Below are 19,148 nucleotides of genomic sequence, written 5' to 3' on the forward strand. Positions count from 1 at the left end.
CAGTTTATCAAAGTATCAGCAAGCTTATTGTCCGGTTTGACCTTCCGCACAAACCTGTCAAGGAAGGCAGGGTACGGAAGGTGATTCCTACCTTAGAGATGGAGAAACTGAGGCCCAGAGACTGCCCAGCTACCAGAAGGTGGATAGAGCGCTGGTCCCCAGGCCTGCCTGACCTGTAGTCCGTCCAGTGCCTACCCACAGAACAGCCTCAGCCCTTTCCCATACCCAGACACAGATGGCACACTTGTGACGGCCCACTCATAGCAGCTTCTTGTCCAGCTTTATTGGGAGGACACCCTGCCTGGAGGGGGGCCAGGCATGAGGTGCGGTAGGAGGGCACTGAGAATACTGTCCCTTTTAAGCAACCTACAGGGGCAGCCCTGGAGGCTGCAGGACCCAAGGAGCTGGCAGGATGGACAGGCAGGTGGACTTGGGGTATTGAGGTCTCAGGCAGCCTCAGCCAGAGTGGGTGTGGCCTCAGGGTTCAAATCCCAGAACCCAGATAACTTGTCCTTAACGGTGCTCCAGTAGTCTTTCAGGGAACTGAAGCCATCGGTCACCCAGCCTCTAAATCAGTAAGGGGAAGCAACAGAGCAGGGCATGAGAACTCCTTTGGAGGCAACTATGGGACCCACACCCATGTCCCCACTGGCTCTCCCTGCCACCCTCTCAACTTCACTGGACAACAGCCCTGAGACCTCAGGCAGGACTGCCCCACAGCTGCCACCCTGGGAGAAGAGATGCCCTTGCAGGAACCCCAGCACAAGTCGAACCCTGCCGTCTCCAGGTCACCTCAGATGTTTTTGCCCCTGGGCTTGAGGCACAGAGTGACAGGGTGGGGAGATGTGAAAGGTCAAGGCTGTCATTGTTTTCTGTGCAAACAGTATCCCCTGGAGTTGTACATCCTGGTTCTGTGCAGGGTAGGACAGAGGGAGGCAACCTCTCATTTGGAAAGTCATTGGAGGATTGATTAGTTGTGTGATCTGGGGCAGGTCACCTAATCGCTCTGAGCCTCAATTTTCTCATCTGCAAAGTGAGAAAATAACACCTACCCCAAAGCCGGTTCTGAGGATTAAGAATGCTTATAAACAACCTCTGCTATGCCAGCCAATGCCAGTCAGGGTGAGGTGGGGAAGGGAGTAGGGAGAGGAGAGGACCGATGGGCAGGGGCAGGATGGGAGAGGAAGGACACACTTCTGCTCACCCTGGCCCCAGGTCTTGGAACAAAGCAGAAGCGCTCTCATACCCAGGCTAGAATTGGGCCAGGTGGGGCCTCCCAAGGCAAACCCCTAGCCCAGGGGTCCCTAGCCCCCAAGTCACAGATGGGTACTGGTCCATGGCCTGTTAGGAGCCGGGCTGCACAGCACAAAGTGAGTGATGGGTGACAGAGGAATACCGCCCGAGCCCCGCCTTCTGTCAGATTAGGCGGCATTAGATTCTCACAGGAGTGCGAAACCTATTGTGAACTGCGCATGCCAGGGGTCGGGGTGGAGGGCTTCTTATGAGAATCCAATGCCTGGTGATCTGAGGTGGAGCCGTTTCATCTCCAAGCCATCCCCGCTGACCCATGGAAAAACTGTCTACCACAAAACTGGTCCCTGGTGCCAAAAAGGTTGAGGACCACTGCTCTAGCCAGACCTTCAGAAAAGGAAAATGGGATCAGGCGCAGTGGCTCATGCCTGTAATCCCAGCAATTTGGGAGGCCGAGGTAGGCAGATCACCTGAGGTCAGGAGTTCAAGACCAGCCTGTCCAACATGGGGAAACCCCGTCTCTGAGAAAAATACAAAAAGTAGCTGGGTGTGGTGGCACGCCTGTAATCCCAGCTACTTGGGAGGCTGAGGCAGGAGAATGGGGTGAACCTGGGAGGCAGAGGTTGCAGTGAGCCGAGATCGCCGAGATCACACCACTGCACTCTAGCCTGGGTGACAGAGGGAGACTCCATCTCAAAAAAAAAGAAAGAAAGAAAAGAAAAGAAAAGAAAAAGAAAGAAAAGGAAAAGAAAATGGAAACGAGGGCTAAAATGGCCCACCCTAGAACTGCTCTGGGGAGAAAGGAGGGACCCGGGAGGAACGCAGTCTCAACTCGTCGTCTCTCCCACAGCAGCCTGACAAAGGCCCTGTGAGGAAAGAGGAGGCCAAAGAGGCACAGGACCAGGGGAGGCTGGCACCTCCATTCCATTGCTGGGATCTCACCAGGGCAGGGCGGGTGGGAATGGAGGGAGCTGGCATGAGGGATGGGGAGGGAGGCCAGCGGGTGTACCTGGCCTGCTGGGCCACCTGGGACTCCTGGACGCTGGTCAGTGCATCCTTGGCGGTCTTGGTGGCATGCTGCATGTAGCCCTGCATGAAGCCAAGAAGGGAGGTGTCCTCGGCCTCTGAAGCTCCTGAGGAAAGAGCAGGGCTGAGTGTGGTGGATCGGCCTCTAGGTGAGCACTGAGCTCCTGCTTGACCACCCATTAGGACTGGGATCCCCAAGCCACCTCCATCCTGCCCCCAGCCCAGTCCCACCAAGTGCTTACTGGCAGAGGCCAGGAGTGACAGCAGGGCAGCAACAAGGAGTACCCGGGGCTGCATGGCGCCTCTGTTCCTGCAAGGAATTGTCCTGTGAGGGGCACCCCAGGCCCCCATGCCTCTGGACCCCTCCCTGGACAGGTGGCATGGCCCCTAAGGTGGGACCTGAGCTGGGTCTGCCAGAGGGAGTAGGGGCCTGCTTCCTGCTAATACGGGCTCTCAGAAGGGGGACTAGTGAGGGGCCCAAAGGGAGGTAGGTGGGATGGAGCAGAAAACCCACCAGACTGGACATCAAGGCACCTGCGGTCTGGACTGGTCTCTGTCCAGTGCAGCCAACATGCTGTGTGACTTTGGGGGCTTTCTGGCCCTCTCCAGGCCTCAGTTTCCCTGTCTGGGTAGGACTGGGCTGTCTAAGGCTTCCTCCAGCCCTAAGCCTGCAGAATGACGGGGAAGCCTGCACTTGGAACCATTTCCAGCCCCACCCCCTGTGTAGCTTTGGGCAAGTGATACCCCTCCCGGGCCTCCATTTTCTTCAGGTTATGATGAGGGGTGGGGGGCACCCGTCCAGCTCCGAGGCTTCTTTAGCTCTAGCAAGTATTTCTCCAGGCTTGCTGGCTGGGCTGGGCAGGGAGCTCCTCTTGCTCCTCTTCATCCTCCTCCCCTCCTCTTTCCCCTCCCCAGAGGGCATTACCTGGAGCAGCTGCCTCTAGGGATGAACAGAGCAGGCAGGCAGGAGGGTTCTGACCTGTTTTATATTGTCTCCAGGGCAGCAGGCACAGAGGACCCAGGGCACTGGGCAAAGGTCACCTGCTGATCAGAGACCAGGGCCTGAGGCAGGGCGGCCAGAGGCAGCAAGCTGGCGGGAGAGTTGGGAAATCCCCAGGAGACTGTGTCCATGCTGCTGTCCCGCCAGCCCTGCAGCCCAGATGAGCTCAGGAACTAGGGGTGGGCCTGGGGTACCCCCATTCCTTCCTAGCTGACTGGCTCCCCAGGGAGAGACTGGTGAGAGGGGGAACGGCTTGGACATAGGCCAGGGGCCTCGGGCTCATCTCGGCCCTTCACACTGGAATTTTAGGCCCCTGCCTCCGCCAGCCCCAAGCCCTGAACACAGCCTGGAGTAGAGGGGTGAGGAACTTCTTCAGATTTAAGAACAAGCAGGTGGGTTGGGCTGGGGGGTGCCTGGAGCAAAGGCACGGAAGACCAGGCAGCAGTGGCTCCGGCAGGCCTGGTGACAGGGCTGAGCCCTCACAGCTCCTCCCAGCACATCCATCTGTGGGTTTCAATCCGGGCAGGTGAGCACTGCTCACCCAGCAGCCCCCACCCGCCCCCACCCCTGTGTGCCCCACCACTGCCCCCTCCTGAGTGCAGGGCAGGGGTCGGTGGGGAAGGGCCAATGTCACTCAGAGCCCAAGGCCTTTGTCCCTCCCTCCACCAGGTTCCCTATTTTGCCCTCTGGACCCACTGATAACATCCCCTGGGGGAGGAGCTGGTCTCATGGCTCGGGCCCTCCCCAGCCTCCACCAGGATTGATTCTCCCGTTCACCTTCCTGGGTTCCTCAGTGGGGTTGGGGGAAGAGCAGCCCTCACTGCCCCCTGGCTGTGGGAGCAACTGGGAGGAACAAGGTCTGGTGAGGAGAGGGCACAGAGGAGTTCTGTCGGGCGTCAGTGGTCCAGGAGGGGCGGCTGACCCTTCTCGGGGCTGAGATGTCCCCTGGGCCCACAGTGAACCCGCAGCAGGGATGGCAGGATGAGGGGGCCTGTCTTCCACATGCTGAGACCTTGAAGCCAGGACATCTTAGGCTTAAGTGATGCCTTTGGCACTTAATATGACCCAGGCCACAAAGATAACATCTCAGAGCCTCAATTTTCTGAGGATAAAATGGGGCTAAAATACTGATTTCCCAGAGTGGTGCTGAAAAGGAAATGAGACAGAGAAGTACAAAGCAGTGGGACCACGGAGGGACTCACACCTCCCTCTCCCTCCCAATGCTGTGCCCTTCCCAGACAGCAGAGTCTGCAGGCAGCAGGAGCCTCTAACATAAAAAATAGAGCTCTGGCAGCAAGTCGTCCTCTCAGAAGTAACTAACACCACAGTATGAAATCAGAGGCCTGAGAAAGTGGCCCGGCTCTGCCCTCAGAATTCTTTATCGGTGGGTGAGACTTGGAATTACTCTGGTAGGGATTCATTCCTGGCTGCACACAGTGGCTCATGCCTGTAATCCCAGCAATTTGGGAGGCTGAGATGGGCGGATACTTGAGGCGAGGAGTTTCAGACCAGCCTGGGCAACATGGCCAAACCCAGTCTCTACTAAAAATATAAAAAATTAGCTGGGCATGGTGACACCTGTAGTCCCAGCTACTCAGGAGGCTGAGGCACGAGAATTGCTTGAACCCCAGAGGTGGAGGTTGCAGTGAGCCAAGATCGCGCCACTGCACTCCAATGACAGAGCTAGACTTGGTCTAAAAAAAAAGAGAGAGATTCATTCCTTTGACTTAAGACTTTGTTTTCTGTTAAAATGCAAATAGAATCCTGTGAAGTAGACATTAACTCCATTTTATAGGTTGTAAATCTAAGGCTCTAAGGGCTCCAAGTGCACAGCCCATTAGTAGTAAGGCTGGGAGCCTTAATCCAGGTCTTCACACACACCAGGCAAATACCAGACGGCCTAGAGCACTGAGACCCCTATAGACGCATCAGTCACATGCCCTGAACAAATCCGTCTCAAGTCTCCTGCAGACTTTGATGATGGGGTAGAAGGCGAGGAGGTGGTCACTGAAGGCTGCAGGCTTTGGTGATGGGGTAGAAGGCGAGGAGGTGGTCACTGGAGGATTTGGTATTGGGGACGCCCTTTCCTGTTCTGCTGTGGCCTGCTCCATAGCCCCAGAGGCAAAGGCACAGTGGGGACCCAGATCCAGGCAGGGGTGGGCAACAAGGTCCATGGGCCTGGGCAGGCTAAAATGGGCTGGCAGGGTCCCGTGGCCCCAGATCCTCCAAGCCCTTCCACCTGTGCAGAGGGTATGGAGGAGCCTGGCCTCTCTCTCTTGCATGGCAATGGACCCAGGGAGGTCAGGACATGTGGGCAGAGAGACCTGGCAGCGTGCTGAGCTAGATGCAGCACACCTCCAGGAAGCCTGGTGCCTTGTCTCTTTCCAAGGGCTTGGTACCTGTGAATACCTGTGGCCCCTCACCAGCAGTCCAGCCTGCACCTCGGTGGGGGCTCTCTTGGTGGTCAGCCTAAGCTGCCCCTCTCTCTCATCATGGCACTCTTGGAATTAAGACTGGTTTGGGGAGAAGCCAGTGGTAGATGGGAGGAAAAGGGGATTTGACTATCTGGGGCCACAAATGGTCCTCTGGGGTTGGGCTGTTTCACCCTGTGTCCAGGTGAGGTTTAGTACTCAAGCCCCCGTGATCCGTGCCCTTCCTGCCAGTCTGGGCTGGGCAGCCCTGATTCAGACCTGTTGGCCAGAGGCCCTTGTTTCATCACACATCATCATGCTGGCAGTTCCTCCTAGTATCTCACCCAGATCCCTCCTATGGCAACAGGAGCTGTCCTTTAGTTCTGCCCAGGGGAGGGCCCCTTGAAGCATACGTGAGGCACATGTCTGTGTGACCTGCCTGTCCCTGGCTGAGTCTGTCCCTGGCTGGATCTGAGTTGTCTGCTCCTGACTCTGACCTCTGGACTGACCCCTGGTTTGATCCCTGTGTGACTGGCCAGGAGGGGTGGCCGTAGCTAATGCTGAGCAATCAGCCTCATTGCCTCACCAATCATTACATCTGTCGGTTGTACAGATAAGGAGAGGCTCGGAGAGGCCATGTCTCCCTTGAGATCACACAGGCCTTTCACGCCCACTAAGGTGGAGGCCCCTGACTCACAGGACCAGGCCCGGCTGGAAGGCAATCTGCTCTTCCCATCAGCTACTTGCACCCTGTAAGACTGGGCACAGGGGGCCCTCATTCTCTCCCTGCTCCCCAAAACAAATCCATCTACAGATCGATGCAAAACATGCCCACAGACTCTGGGAAGTAAATACATTCATTAACAGGTCACATCCCTGCCACGCTGAGAGGCAGCAGGCCCCCTCGTGAGTGTGGGTGCACGCATGGGCTGTGCCAGTCCCTGGATTCTTAGTGATTTGCATACTTCTGTGAATCTGCACACACTCTGGCGGATGCTATCGGAGATGCTCAAATGGTGCAGGCGCTCCCAGCATGGGTGCACCCAGGCGGGTGGGCGAGACAGAAGAGCTCTGGACCTCTCACATGCTGGTGGCACCTGCTGCTCAGACTGTGAGTCCCGGAGGTCAAACTGCAGCTGAGGTGTCTTTTGTGACTCAGTCTCCTCCTCAGCTCTGGCCTGAGGAAGGGGACAGGAGCACTGAGTACTGATCTTTGCTCCCACGGCAAGCTGGACTGTGCCTGATTCAGGAGCAGGGTTGGGACCAATGGGTTCCAGGGAGGTAAGCCTTGCAGGGGTAAGATGTGGCTAACATTCAGTGATCATTTTTACTATGTGCCAGACATTGTTGCAAGCATTATATAATTATCTCAGTGAATCCTCACAGCCTGGGAGGCAGGTACAGTGGTTATGTCTCACCAAGGCAACCGAGGCCCAGAGAGGTTATGAGACTTGCCCAAGGACACACAGGCAGTATGTGTTGGAGGCTGGATGCAAAGCCAGGAGTGGACTCCAGCATCTGACCCCAACAGTCACTGAGAGATGGCACAGGCTACATCAAAAAGGAGGCAGCATGGTAGCATGGGGACCACTGCAGGGCAGCGGGTACCCAGCAGAAGAGGTGCCAGAGTCAGAAGGTCATTTGGCTGCCTTCAACCCTGTGAGACATCAAGCCACTTGAGGAAACGGAAAGAAATGCACACAAAGCAAATTCGAGTTAGCACAATTGTGGTCTACTCTGATGGCATTCATTTTTACAAATAAATGTAGCTCACTGTTGTCAGGCACTGCACTCACCGACAGGAGCCAATAGTGCAATGTGCTGGACGTCACCTCACAGTCACTGGGAGTGGTGTGGTCTGGCAGAGGGACCCACACTGACGTGGTGTGTCACATTCTCAGTGGATGTCTGTATGTGATTATGCATGCAGCCTCATTTAGAGATCCGCTAGACATTTAAGTAGAAGACTTCCTGTGCACCACCACCGTTGCCCTCCATCCCCCAATGGGAGGTCCCCTGAGAGCCTCAGGTCCCGAGATTCTGCTCAAGCCAGCTGCTCCTGCCCAGGAAGCTGCGGAGGGCAGGAGCTAAGGTTGGTCCCACCTATCACCCTGCCTCTGGCCCACCTGGTGCCCCTCAGAGGGCTGAGTCTCACTCTGCCACTCTCACTAGAAGAGGGAGCACTCCGCTACACTCCCTGCTTTACTCCAAATCAGGAACACAGTATGATTATTCTAATAACAGCAACTATTTTTCAGAACTTACTCTGTGCCAGGAACTCTATAGGCAGCCCTCTGTATCCTTGGTTTCTGTGCACATGGCTTCAACCAGACTTGGATTGAAAATATTTTTTAAAAAATTGCATTTGTGGGCCAGGCACAGTGGCTCACACCTGTAAGCCCAGCACTTTGGGAGGCCGAGATGGGAGGATCACTTGAGGCCAGGAGTTGGAGACTAGCCCGAGCAACATAGCGAAAGCCCATCTCCATTAAAAACAATGTTTTTAAAAAAGTTGCATCTGGGCAGGGTGCAGTGGCTCATGCCTGTAAGCCCAGCACTTTGGGAGGCCAAGATGGGAGGATTGCTTGAGGCCAGGAGTTGGAGACCAGCCTGAGTAACATGGTGAAACCCCGTCTCTACTAAAAATACAAAAATCAGCTGGGCCTGGTGGCACGTGCCTGTAATCCCAGCTACTTAGGAGGCTGAGGCAGAAGAATTGCTTGAACCTGGGAGGCAGAGATTGCAGTGAGCCAAGATCGCACCACTGCACTCCAGCCTGGGTGACAGAGTGAGACTCCGTCTCAAAAAAAAAAAAAAAAGAAAAAGAAAATTGCACCTATACTGAACATATACAGACTTTTTTGGTGATTGTCTCCTAAACAATACAGTATAACCACCATTCACACAGCATTTCTGTTGTATTAGCTATTATAAGTAGTCTAGAGATTTAAAGTACATGGGAGGTTGTGCTTAGGTTATATGCAAATACTATGCCATTTTATATCAAGGACTTGAGCATCCATGGATTTTTTGTCCTGGAATCAATTTCCCATGGAGCCTGAGGGAGGATCCTACTGCCCACTTTGCAAGCAATGTCTTCTTTAATGTACTGAACCATCGCATTGTTCAGAGGAGAGACTGAGGCTGAGGGCTTTGAATAACTAGACCAAGGAGGCACAGCTTGGGAGTGGGACATGAAGCACACTACAATTAACCCTTTCAGGATAAGGCCCTGTCCCCTGCACCCATCTGCCCAAAGGCTCTCCAGCGCCCCCTCCTCTTGGGTGTACCTTGACAAGAGACCTAGATTTTAGCTCCCTATGCTATCTGCAGCCCTGGATGGTCCCACTCTAGTGTCTGGTGCTCTGAGATGGAGTCAGCATTAGTGGCAGATGTGGAGATTGGGGGGAACTCTCTTCACTGGGGCAGACAGAGGAGATGTGGACTTTGCCCCCCATGAGCCTGGCACAAACCCAGAGCCGCCAGCAGAGCCTCGAGGCATAAGTCCCGGGCTCAGAGGCTCCCCGAGGTGTTTCTCTCACCGTTTTCCGCTCCCCTCCTCCTTTCCACGCTGAGGTTGGTAGTGGGGGTGCCTATGCACAGAACAGCCACTACTTCTAACTATCGCCTAAGCCCCGGTCTGCTGTCAGCTTCCACGTAGTCTCAGGGTCACAAAAGTCCAAGAGGCCTCTTGGGAATGTGTCACCTTCCAGCGTGGAGTCACACTGGGGAAGGAGGTGGGGAGGGCAGCCGGGAGGGCAGTGGTAGGGAGAGAGTTTAAATGTCTGGCTGGCTCTGAGGTTCAGTCAGTTCCCACAGCAGCGCAGGTGAGCTCTCCTGAGGACCTCTTCATCAGCTCCCCTGATTGTAGGGAGGATCCAGGGTGGCAGGAAACTCCTCCAGCCCAGCAAGGAGCTCAGGATGTTCCTGAAGGCCGTGGTCCTGACCCTGGCCCTGGTGGCTGTCACCGGTGAGTAGAAGCTATCTTCGGATGGGGCTCTTAGGCGGCTGCTCTGAGTGGTGCAGGATGGAAGTTGGGCCAAAGCAAAAGGACACTTCTGAGTGCCCATCAGGCCCCAGCTGGACATGAGGTCTGCCTGGCTGCCAAGTGGCTCACGGGAGAGCTGGCCCAGTCCCAGTGGTGGGCCCACTGGCATTGGTGCTATACCAGTTTCACATATCCCTGTGGCTTCCAAAAAGCTAAGCCCAGACAGGGAAAATTGCAGATTGGGCACCCCCGCCATCATCCAGTCTGCAGCTCAGAGCTGGAGCAGAGGGGCCACAAAGAGACAGGGTCTCATGAATTCTCTGTTACCACCCAGGAGCCCGGGCTGAGGTCAGTGCTGACCAGGTGGCCACGGTGATGTGGGACTACTTCAGCCAGCTGAGCAGCAATGCCAAGGAGGCCGTGGAACATCTCCAGAAATCTGAACTCACCCAGCAACTCAAGTAAGAGGGAGTACAGTGTGCGGTGGTGACAAGGAGTTCTTAAAGACCGTGCAATGTATTGGCAAGGGTTGAGCTTAGAGTCAGGAGCCCTGAGCTTAGGATACCCACTGCCCTGCCACTAACTGGCTGGGCCTCTGAACCTAGGATCCACATATGTAAACTGGAAGGTTGGATCGAATAATCCCTGCAATGTCCTTTTGCTTTGATGTTCTAGAGTTTGACAAATGGCCACATCCTATCATTCGGGCTCACGGAAGAAAGGGAGGGAGGAAAATGTCATGTGAGCTGATTTCGAATACGTTTCAGAAAGACACGCCCCACTGGAATCAAGGGGAGGGAGCTGGGAATATTTGGGAGGCCCCTGGGCACAGGCAAGGAAAGCAGCACCTTGTGTCGCTGCAAGACCCCGGCAGAGGTCAGGAAGACAACATTCTGTTACATAACGTGATCCTATGTTGCAGCACACCCCCTCAGGGAAGGACCCCAAAGTCCCACCCTCTGCAGACAAGGAGGGGAAAGCAAACTGCTGGAGGTGACATGATGGGTAGATTCTGAGACAAAGTCTGTGGGAGATACCGAGATAGAAATTCAGTGTCATAACTTAGTCTGTGACAGCCATCCTCTCCAATCTGAACCGCCATAGGGAGGGTGAACTCGGTACCCCTGAGGACTCACCTGTCCTAGCAAGTGTGCATAAGGTGAGTGGTATACAAGCAGACAAAGTCTTGCCACGTGAGTGCCAAGTGTAACGTGGCCTCCTTGTGCCCTTCCCCACAGTGCCCTCTTCCAGGACAAACTTGGAGAAGTGAACACTTACGCAGGTGACCTGCAGAAGAAGCTGGTGCCCTTCGCCACCGAGCTGCATGAACGCCTGGCCAAGGACTCGAAGAAACTGAAGGAGGAGATTCGGAAGGAGCTGGAGGAGGTGAGGGCCCGGCTGCTGCCCCATGCCAATGAGGTGAGCCAGAAGATCGGGGAAAACGTTCGAGAGCTGCAGCAGCGCCTGGAGCCCTACACGGACCAGCTGCGCACCCAGGTCAACACGCAGACTGAGCAGCTGCGGCGCCAGCTGACCCCCTACGCACAGCGCATGGAGAGAGTGCTGCGGGAGAACGCCGACAGCCTGCAGACCTCGCTGAGGCCCCACGCAGACCAGCTCAAGGCCAAGATCGACCAGAACGTGGAGGAGCTCAAGGAGCGCCTCACGCCCTACGCCGACGAGTTCAAAGTCAAGATAGACCAGACCGTGGAGGAGCTGCGCCGCAGCCTGGCTCCCTATGCTCAGGACGCACAGGAGAAGCTCAACCACCAGCTCGAGGGCCTGGCCTTCCAGATGAAGAAGAACGCCGAGGAGCTCAAGGCCAGGATCTCGGCCAGTGCGGAGGAGCTGCGGCAGAGGCTGGCGCCCTTGGCCGAGGACATGCGTGGCAACCTGAGGGGCAACACCGAGGGGCTGCAGAAGTCGCTGGCAGAGCTGGGCGGGCACTTGGACCGGCATGTGGAGGAGTTCCGGCTCCGGGTGGAGCCCTACGGGGAGAACTTCAACAAAGCTCTGGTGCAGCAGATGGAACAGCTCAGGCAGAAGCTGGGCCCCCATGCGGGGGACGTGGAAGGCCACTTGAGCTTCCTGGAGAAGGACCTGAGGGACAAGGTCAACTCCTTCTTCAGCACCTTCAAGGAGAAAGAGAGCCAGGACAACACCCTCTCCCTCCCGGAGCCCGAGCAGCAGCAGGAGCAGCAGCAGGAGCAGGAGCAGCAGCAGGAGCAGCAGGAGGAGCAGCAGCAGCAGGAGCAGCAGCAGGAGCAGGAACAGCAGCAGGAGCAGGTGCAGATGCTGGCCCCTTTGGAGAGCTGAGCTGCCCCTGGTGCACTGACCCCACCCTCGCAGACACCTGCCCTGCCCTGCTACCTGTCTGTCTGTCTGTCCCAAAGCAGTTCTGGTATGAACTTGAGGACACATGTCCAGTGGGAGGTGACACCACCTCTCGATATTCAATAAAGCTGCTGAGAATCTAGCCTCAACTGGTTGCCAGATGACTCCTCCTTGCAGCTGGGGAGGTGGGGAGGTAACCATGACTGGGCAGAGCTTAGCAGCGTCCTGGCAGGAGACACCCAGGATTGGGGAGATGAGACTGCAGGAGAGGTAAGGGCAGGGTGTGCTGGAGGCGAGTGTACGGGGAGTCCGCTAAGGGGAGGCAGAAAAAAATATCACAAATTATCCCAAGTCAAAATATGCAACCCACTTATATTCATTTAGCCAACAAATATGCATTGAATGCCTCCGATGCGCCAGTCATTGTTCTAGGCACCCGACAACCAGCAAACAGCTTTTGTGGAGCCGTGTGCCCAACTCTGCCTCACACTGAGGGGGACACCTGGAGGCAAGCAGGACAGGGTTCCTGGCCTTGGAGAGCTCACGGTACACCAAGAGAGATGGTTCCTCCTTGCATGAGATCTTCAGTGCCTTTACCTTATTTATGTGGTTTCATTGAACCCACCCCACCCCAGTTCCATTATAAAAGCAATAAGGTTTATTTCAGAAATGTCTTGACTGCTAGACCTGTGGTCTCCATCCAGAATTGAGGAATGAGGCTTGGGGACCGAGACGAGTCCGGGGAGGAGAGGAGGAGCAGGTGCTGGAGCCTGCAGGGCCCTGCTCTGCTCTGTCCAGGGGCCTCCTGCCAGGTGGCCTGCCAGTTTGGGACCGAGTTTGTAGCCACTGGGGTTAGGGGCAGAGAGTCAGGGGGCCTGAGCAGTCTCATCAGCACAGCCAGCTGTGGGCAGCTGTGGGCAGCTGCAGCCTTGGCGCGGTCTCTCACCCCACCCTTAGAGACTCAAAAACCTCCCCAAGGGAAGAGCCAGTTCAAGCCTTTGTCTCAAAGGACTCCACATCCTGGCTGTTACCTCTGGACCCCAGCCCTGCGAGTCTAGCCACCTCTCTTTCCTCTCCACAGGGGGATGCAGGCCCTTCAGGGTTTTCCTGGAAGAGGCCTGGAACATGCTAAGGAGGAGGGGGACAGGCCCTGGGAGCGTGTCCTGGGGCCTCCTCCTTCCCTCTCAAGGTGCCCTCAGGGTGGTGGCCCCCTGCATGGTCTGGCCCAGGCCTATACCCCTCTGGCCCCTGGTGCTGGCCTGGTGGGAGGGATGGATGCTTGGGAATCAGACAAGCCTGGGTTTGAATCCTGGCTTTTTGACTGACTGCTAGGCAATGTGGGGCAGATAACTGAGCTTCTTTGGAAGACGTGGATAATGACAATCCTCGGTTCACAGAGGAGTTGTGCTGAAGGTTTGATGGAGCAACGGAGTCAAGCACTTAACCTCAGGCACGGAGTAAATGTGCAATAGCTGGTGCTGCGGTAAACACGACTTCCTCCTCCCGCTCACCTCCAGGCCACACTCTATTGATGAGGCCGCCAGAGCTGGCCAAGGGCAGACCCCTGGGTCTCCCCTGCCCCAGGCTGCTCTGGCTCCTGCATACCAGGCCGGTAAGGCTGCTGCTGCCACTTTGATACCTACCCCCACTAGAAGCACAGGAACCTACGGGGAAACACCTTGACAAACCCACCAGGCGCCTGAAGGTTTACTGAATGGCTTTAGGAAAGGGCCAATGAGGCCAAACAGAGCAACGAGGCACCAAAAGGAAGTGAGATGCTGGGTGGGCTGGGTTTCAAGAGGGTCTGGAAGCTTCTGAGATGCTCTCAGACCTCACCTGAGGGCTACCTGGTTTAGGGCTGACTCCAGAACCCCTGGGGGCCTCAGTGTCTCCCAGAACTTGGTTCTTAATATGAACCCTGGGCCGGGTGCGGTGGCTCACGCCTGTAACCCCAGCACTTTGGGAGGCCGAGGCGGGTGGATCACAAGGTCAAGAGATTGAGGCCATCCTGGCCAACATGGTGAATCCCGGTCTCTACTAAAAATACAAAACAATTAGCCAGGTGTGATGGCGGGCTCCTGTAATCCCAGCTACTTGAGAGGCTGAGGCAGGAAAATCGCTTGAACCCGGGAGGCAGAGGTGGCAGTGAGCCGAGATTGCACCGTTGCACCACTCCAGCCTGGGCAAAAAGAGCAAAACTCTGTCTCAAAAAAAAAAAAAATGTGTGTGTGTGTATATATATATATATATTTATGAACCCTGGATGAGACCTGTGCACCTCTCCCACCACCCCCAGGGCCATCCTGCAGGTCTCTGAGGGTCCTGCCACAGTCCTCGTCCTCCTGGATGAGGAATGCCTTCTCTTTCCTGTACCAAGATGTCTCATCAGTCCCCTGGGTCACTGGCCTGGCAGATGTCTCTTGGTAGTAACTTTTCTTTTGGCTGCTGCAATGAACTGAATGTTTGTGTCCCCCTAAATTCCTATGTTGCGATCCTAACCTGTAAGGTGACGGCATTAGGAGAGAAGACATGTGGGAGGTGATCAGGTCATGAGGGGGAGAGACCTCAGGAACGAGATTAGCGTCCTTATAGAAGAGGCCAGCAGAGATCCCTTGCCCCTTCCACATGCGAGGACACAGCTAGAAGGTGCCATTTATGAACCAGGAAGTGGGCCCTCACCAGACACAGGGTATGTCGGTGCCTTGCTCTTAGACTTCCCAGCCTCCAGGACTATGAGGAATAAATGTCTGTTGTTTATAATCCATCCAGTTTTTGGTGTCTCATTATAGCAGCCCAAAAGATCTAAGACACCCTCCCAGCCTCTGAAGCCCTCCTGTTTTGTTTGGGAAGTGTCTCGCTGATGAGTTTTGGTGGGAGTCAGAGGCTACCTCCATTACAGACACGAACAACTCCAGTTACCTGCCTTCCAGCCTCCCTTACCTCCAGCATGGGACATAGGACCTACGCGCAGCAAATCAGATGTAATTGCCCCAGACTGGTGCAAAGAAACAGGGGCAGTGGAGAATCTTTTCTGGGGTGGGCAGGAACAGTGTGGCAGCAACAGGCAGCTTGCAGCCAGGCTAGAGCCTCAGGCCAGGGACCAGGCGTGGCAGTGGCTGCTGGGCAAACTGGGCTGTCCCCATCCTGGCTCAGTGGTGACAGCACAGCCGTCCCCATCACTCTAGTTCTGTGGCATGAGCGTGGCCATGTTTCTCCCTCAGCTCCCCTTATTCTTGTTTATTTTCCAAACCAAGTACTCCAGCTTTCCTAGACATTTCCTCGAAATTCCTGGAAATATGTCAATAAATTCATCTTCTGATTATATCTTCCAGAGGAGATTCCTGTGGCTAGCAATTAAGAACCTTGGTTGAGGCCAGGCATGATGGATCACGCCTGTAATCCCAGTTACTCAGGAGGCTGAGGCAGGAAAATCGCTTGAACCCAGGAGGTGGAGGTTGCAGTCAGCCGAGATCGCACCATTGCACTCCAGCCCGGGTGAAAGAGCAAGACTCAGTCTCAAAAACAAACAAACAAACAAAATTAAAAAACCACTTTGATCCACACACCCCTTCCCTCTTGGGGATGTTTCTCTTGCTTTGGGCCTTGGAAGACACACCCTCATCTCTGCCCTGTTCCAGTTGGTCAATTGGTTTGTCTGAGGTACCCTTATTAGTCCTCATTAGGGTTGGTCCCATCTTCCTAGGAAAGCAGCCTTCCTCCTGTCCTGAGTTAGCAAGTGGACTTAGTCCCCTGTGGCCAGTCAGTCCCCTCTCCTCTCCAGTGGCTGAGCCGACTGCGGACCTGGGCAACAGGCTCTACCTACCCACCTCAGAGATTCTCTAACAGCTGGTCTCAGATCTCCCATGAGGGCCTGAGTTCAAGCAAAACACTCTGGTTTGGTTTGGGGAATCTGTTTATTTATGGGAAGATGTCCAAGATATTTTATGAAAAAAAACCAACAACAACAAAGTTTCAACTATTATGTACTTACAACCCGGTCAAGGAACACATGTGCAAATTTGTATGTGAACGTGTAAGGAAGTGAAAATCCTGTTAGTTCAACAGTTAGACCCAGAATACCTCTGAGAGAGGAAATGTCACTGACAGTGCACGCCAGCTGTTGACGAGGACACCCAGAGGAACTGGCCGGAAAGAGACCACAAGACAGAGAGATGGAGTCAATTTTTCCGTGCATTCCCTGCACTGGCATTTGAGGTGGTAATGAAGAGTAGGAAAGGAGGGGAGGTCACAGAAGGGAAAACAGGGAATATATGAGGAGGTGAAAGCCCCCTGCAAATCATGGTCAATAAGAAATGCCTAGTGGCAATGGTTGTGGAGCTTTTCAACACAAGGATGGCAATGAAGCTGACTACAATGCTGGTAGTGTGAGATGCTTTCAAAAACCGCCTCATATTACCATATTGACTCATGTAATTCTCATGATCAACCATGGCATCAAAGACACAATAGATGAGGAAGAGGCACTTCAGAATGGTGAGGTACATTACCTAGCAAACGGTGGAATGGGATTTTTTTTTAACCAGCACTTTGGGAGGCCGAGGTGGGTGGATCACTTGAGGTCAGGAGTTCAAGACCAGCCTGGCCAACATGGTGAAACCCCCTCCTCCATTAAAAATACAAAAGTTGGCTGGGCTTGGTGGTGTGTGCCTGTAATCTCAGCTGCTCGGGAGGCTGAGGCAGGAGAATCGCTTGAACTCGGGAGGCGGAGATTTCAGTGAGCCGAGATCATGCCACTGCATTCCAGCCTGGGTGACAGAGTAAGACTCTGTCTCAAAAAAAAAAAAAAAAAAAGAAAAGAAAAGAAAAGAAAAAGAAAAAAAGATTCATTTTAGGCTGGGTGTGGTGGTTCACACCTGTAATCCCAGCACTTTGGGAGGCTGAGACAGGTGGATTGCTTGAGCCTAGGAGTTCGAGACCAGCCTGGGCAACATGGCAAAACCCTGTCTCTACAAAAAATACAAAAATTAGCCAAGTGTGGTGGTACAAACCTGTGGCCCAAGCTACTTGAGAGGCTGAGGTGGGAGGATTGCTTGAGCCCAGGAGGTTGAGGCTGGGGTGAGTTGAGGTCATGCCACAGCACTCAAGCCTGGGCAACAGAAAGATACCCTGTCTCAAAAAAAAAAAAAGAAAAAGAAAAACAAAAAGAAAAAAAAAACCCCACCATTTTAGTATTACTTTTATAACATAAAATTTACCATCTAAGCTATTTATAGGTGTTCAATTCAGTGGCATTAATTACCTTTACAATGTTGTGCAACCACCACCACCACTATTTCTGAAAATTTTTTCATCAACCCAAACAGAAAACACTATCCATTAAACAATTGTGAAAACTGCTGCTATGAATGTGGGTGTACACATATCTGTTCCAGTCCTTGCTCTCAATTCTTCTGAGCATATATCCAGAAGTGGAATTGCTGGGTCACACGGGAATTCTATATTTAAATTTTGGAGGAACCACCAAACTGTTTTTTAGAGTAGCGACACCGTTTCACATTCCCACTGGTGACACCCAGGGTTCCAATTTCTTCACAGTCTCTCCAACGCCTGTTATTTTCTGTTATTTTTTGGTTTTGTTTTATTTTGTTTTTAACAGTAGTCATCCTGAGAGTAGTATTTTTAAAACTAGAAATAAGTAAGAAAAGAAATATTCCCCAGAGCTTCTGCAGGCTACAGTCTATGCCACCAGGAAAGACTGAATCACTGACATCCATAGGACAGCGTGGGCTGGGAGGTCCCTGTGGGCACCAGGGAGGGAGGTGTGTTTAAACTCCAGCCCAGCCCGCATCAGCTTACCCAACAGTCCCCCAGAGTCAGCACAGTGTCAGGCCATAATCTCCCTGGTCACCACTGGCTCCTCAGGTGACTTGGAAGTAGAGGACTCCTCTGTGGGTCTGGATTAGTGCCCCAAAGGCATGCTGACCAGCACTGGTGTGGGCCAGACTGAGATGCCAGCCACACTCCTATGCCCATCCCAAGTTCAAAGGTCAGAAGTCCCCTGAGAACATCCAGGGTCACTACCCCTGAGGTCTCTGGTATACTACGTGGCCCTGATTAGGGCAAAGGGAAGCAATCTGAGGGCCACTCTCTTCCTGTACATACAGGGCCTTGCTGTTCTTGAGGGATTGTCCTGGCAGGATCAAAAGCAGCTCCTGCATGGGGACGCCGTGTCCTCCTGCTGTTATCATAGCACACCCTGTGCTCCCAGGAGGAGGCCATGGCATGTCCTGGGGACAGAAGCAACAAGCTTACAGTTATCTGGGCACTCCCTTGTGTCCCATCTGAAAGAGTGCAGGGTGGAGTCATGGCTATCTTGCTGTGTGATGACAAGCAGCTGACGATGCAGGGACACAATAGAAACCCCCCGAATGGCCCATGTCTGAGGAGTGAGGGTTTGGTGAGCTGCTGGTTCTGAGATAATGGATTAGTGATATGGGGACAAAAGACCTAGGACCTGGAATCATAAGATCACAGGACATTAGGGTTGGAGGGAACAACCTTGTCTCTCAGCCCTAATTCCTTTGATATCATTTAACAAATGATCATAACTCTTGGCTAACAGCTCTCGAGCTCAGGCAGGCCATTTGTTTGTTCATCATTGTATTTGCAGGGTGTGGTAGCTAGCCCTCACGATGGTGGCTCATATGTGATGAATAGGCTATTGTCATGGTATTTCACTTCCAAGTCTAGGTCACAAAGGACATTGCGGCACCTACCTTGATTTCTCTTGGATCACTCATTCTGAGGGAAGATAGCTGCCATGTTGTGAGGACACGCAAGCAGCCCTGTGGAGAGGTCAACACAGGGAGGAACTGAAGCCCCTTCCTAACAGCTAGCACCAACTTGCCAGCCATGTAAAGTGACCCACCTTGGAAACAGATCCTCCAGCCTCAGCCAAGCCTTCAGATACAACCTCATGACAGACCCTGAACCAGAAACACACAGCCAAGCTGCTGACCCACAGACGTTGTGAGAGATCATAAATGTTTACTGTTGTTCTAAGACACTGTTTTAGGGTGCTCTGTTGTACAACAATAGCTTACTGAAAATACAGAGAGCCTAGCACAGCGCCTGCACATGGTCGTCACTCAATTGTATTGAACACTTCCACTGACAG

At 53.9% G+C, this 19,148-nt stretch overlaps 2 protein-coding genes across 3 annotated transcripts; one reads left to right on the plus strand and one right to left on the minus strand.

Moving 5' to 3' along the window:
* Nucleotides 1-258: 258 nt before the first annotated feature.
* APOC3 (apolipoprotein C3) lies at nt 259-3,252 on the minus strand. Its single transcript, XM_003910741.5, has 4 exons — nt 3,203-3,252; nt 2,520-2,587; nt 2,261-2,384; nt 259-567 (listed from the first exon to the last, which is right to left on the minus strand). The coding sequence occupies exons 2-4, from the start codon at nt 2,572-2,574 to the stop codon at nt 447-449; spliced, it is 300 nt and encodes a 99-aa protein (XP_003910790.1). The 5' UTR covers nt 2,575-2,587; nt 3,203-3,252; the 3' UTR covers nt 259-446.
* On the plus strand, nt 2,409-12,159 carry APOA4 (apolipoprotein A4). 2 transcript variants are annotated; one of them, XM_009187351.3, is made up of 4 exons: nt 2,409-2,426; nt 9,560-9,658; nt 10,011-10,137; nt 10,915-12,159. In XM_009187351.3, exons 2-4 carry the CDS (start codon nt 9,610-9,612, stop codon nt 11,990-11,992), a joined length of 1,254 nt encoding a protein of 417 aa, XP_009185615.1. In that variant the 5' UTR covers nt 2,409-2,426; nt 9,560-9,609; the 3' UTR covers nt 11,993-12,159. The 2 variants fall into 2 exon arrangements, with proteins under 2 accessions (XP_009185615.1, XP_003910789.1); XM_003910740.5 differs by lacking the exon at nt 2,409-2,426 and adding an exon at nt 9,170-9,264.
* The last annotated feature ends 6,989 nt before the right edge of the window (nt 12,160-19,148 follow it).

The sequence above is a fragment of the Papio anubis genome, chromosome 12 (assembly GCF_008728515.1).
Source record: "Papio anubis isolate 15944 chromosome 12, Panubis1.0, whole genome shotgun sequence".
Classification (NCBI taxonomy): Eukaryota; Metazoa; Chordata; class Mammalia; order Primates; family Cercopithecidae; genus Papio; species Papio anubis.

What these genes read in the sequence shown, in the direction of transcription:
- APOC3 (XM_003910741.5), bottom strand. Translation starts at nt 2,574, where the DNA reads ATGCAGCCCCGGGTACTCCTTGTTGCTGCCCTGCTGTCACTCCTGGCC. An exon ending in GTCACTCCTGGCCTCTGCCA is followed by an intron (nt 2,385 to 2,519) that starts GTAAGCACTTGG and finishes CTCTTTCCTCAG; the next exon opens with GAGCTTCAGAGGCCGAGGAC. An exon ending in CAGGTGGCCCAGCAGGCCAG is followed by an intron (nt 568 to 2,260) that starts GTACACCCGCTG and finishes TTACTGATTTAG; the next exon opens with AGGCTGGGTGACCGATGGCT.
- APOA4 (XM_009187351.3), top strand. Translation starts at nt 9,610, where the DNA reads ATGTTCCTGAAGGCCGTGGTCCTGACCCTGGCCCTGGTGGCTGTCACC. An exon ending in GGCCCTGGTGGCTGTCACCG is followed by an intron (nt 9,659 to 10,010) that starts GTGAGTAGAAGC and finishes GTTACCACCCAG; the next exon opens with GAGCCCGGGCTGAGGTCAGT. An exon ending in GAACTCACCCAGCAACTCAA is followed by an intron (nt 10,138 to 10,914) that starts GTAAGAGGGAGT and finishes CCTTCCCCACAG; the next exon opens with TGCCCTCTTCCAGGACAAAC.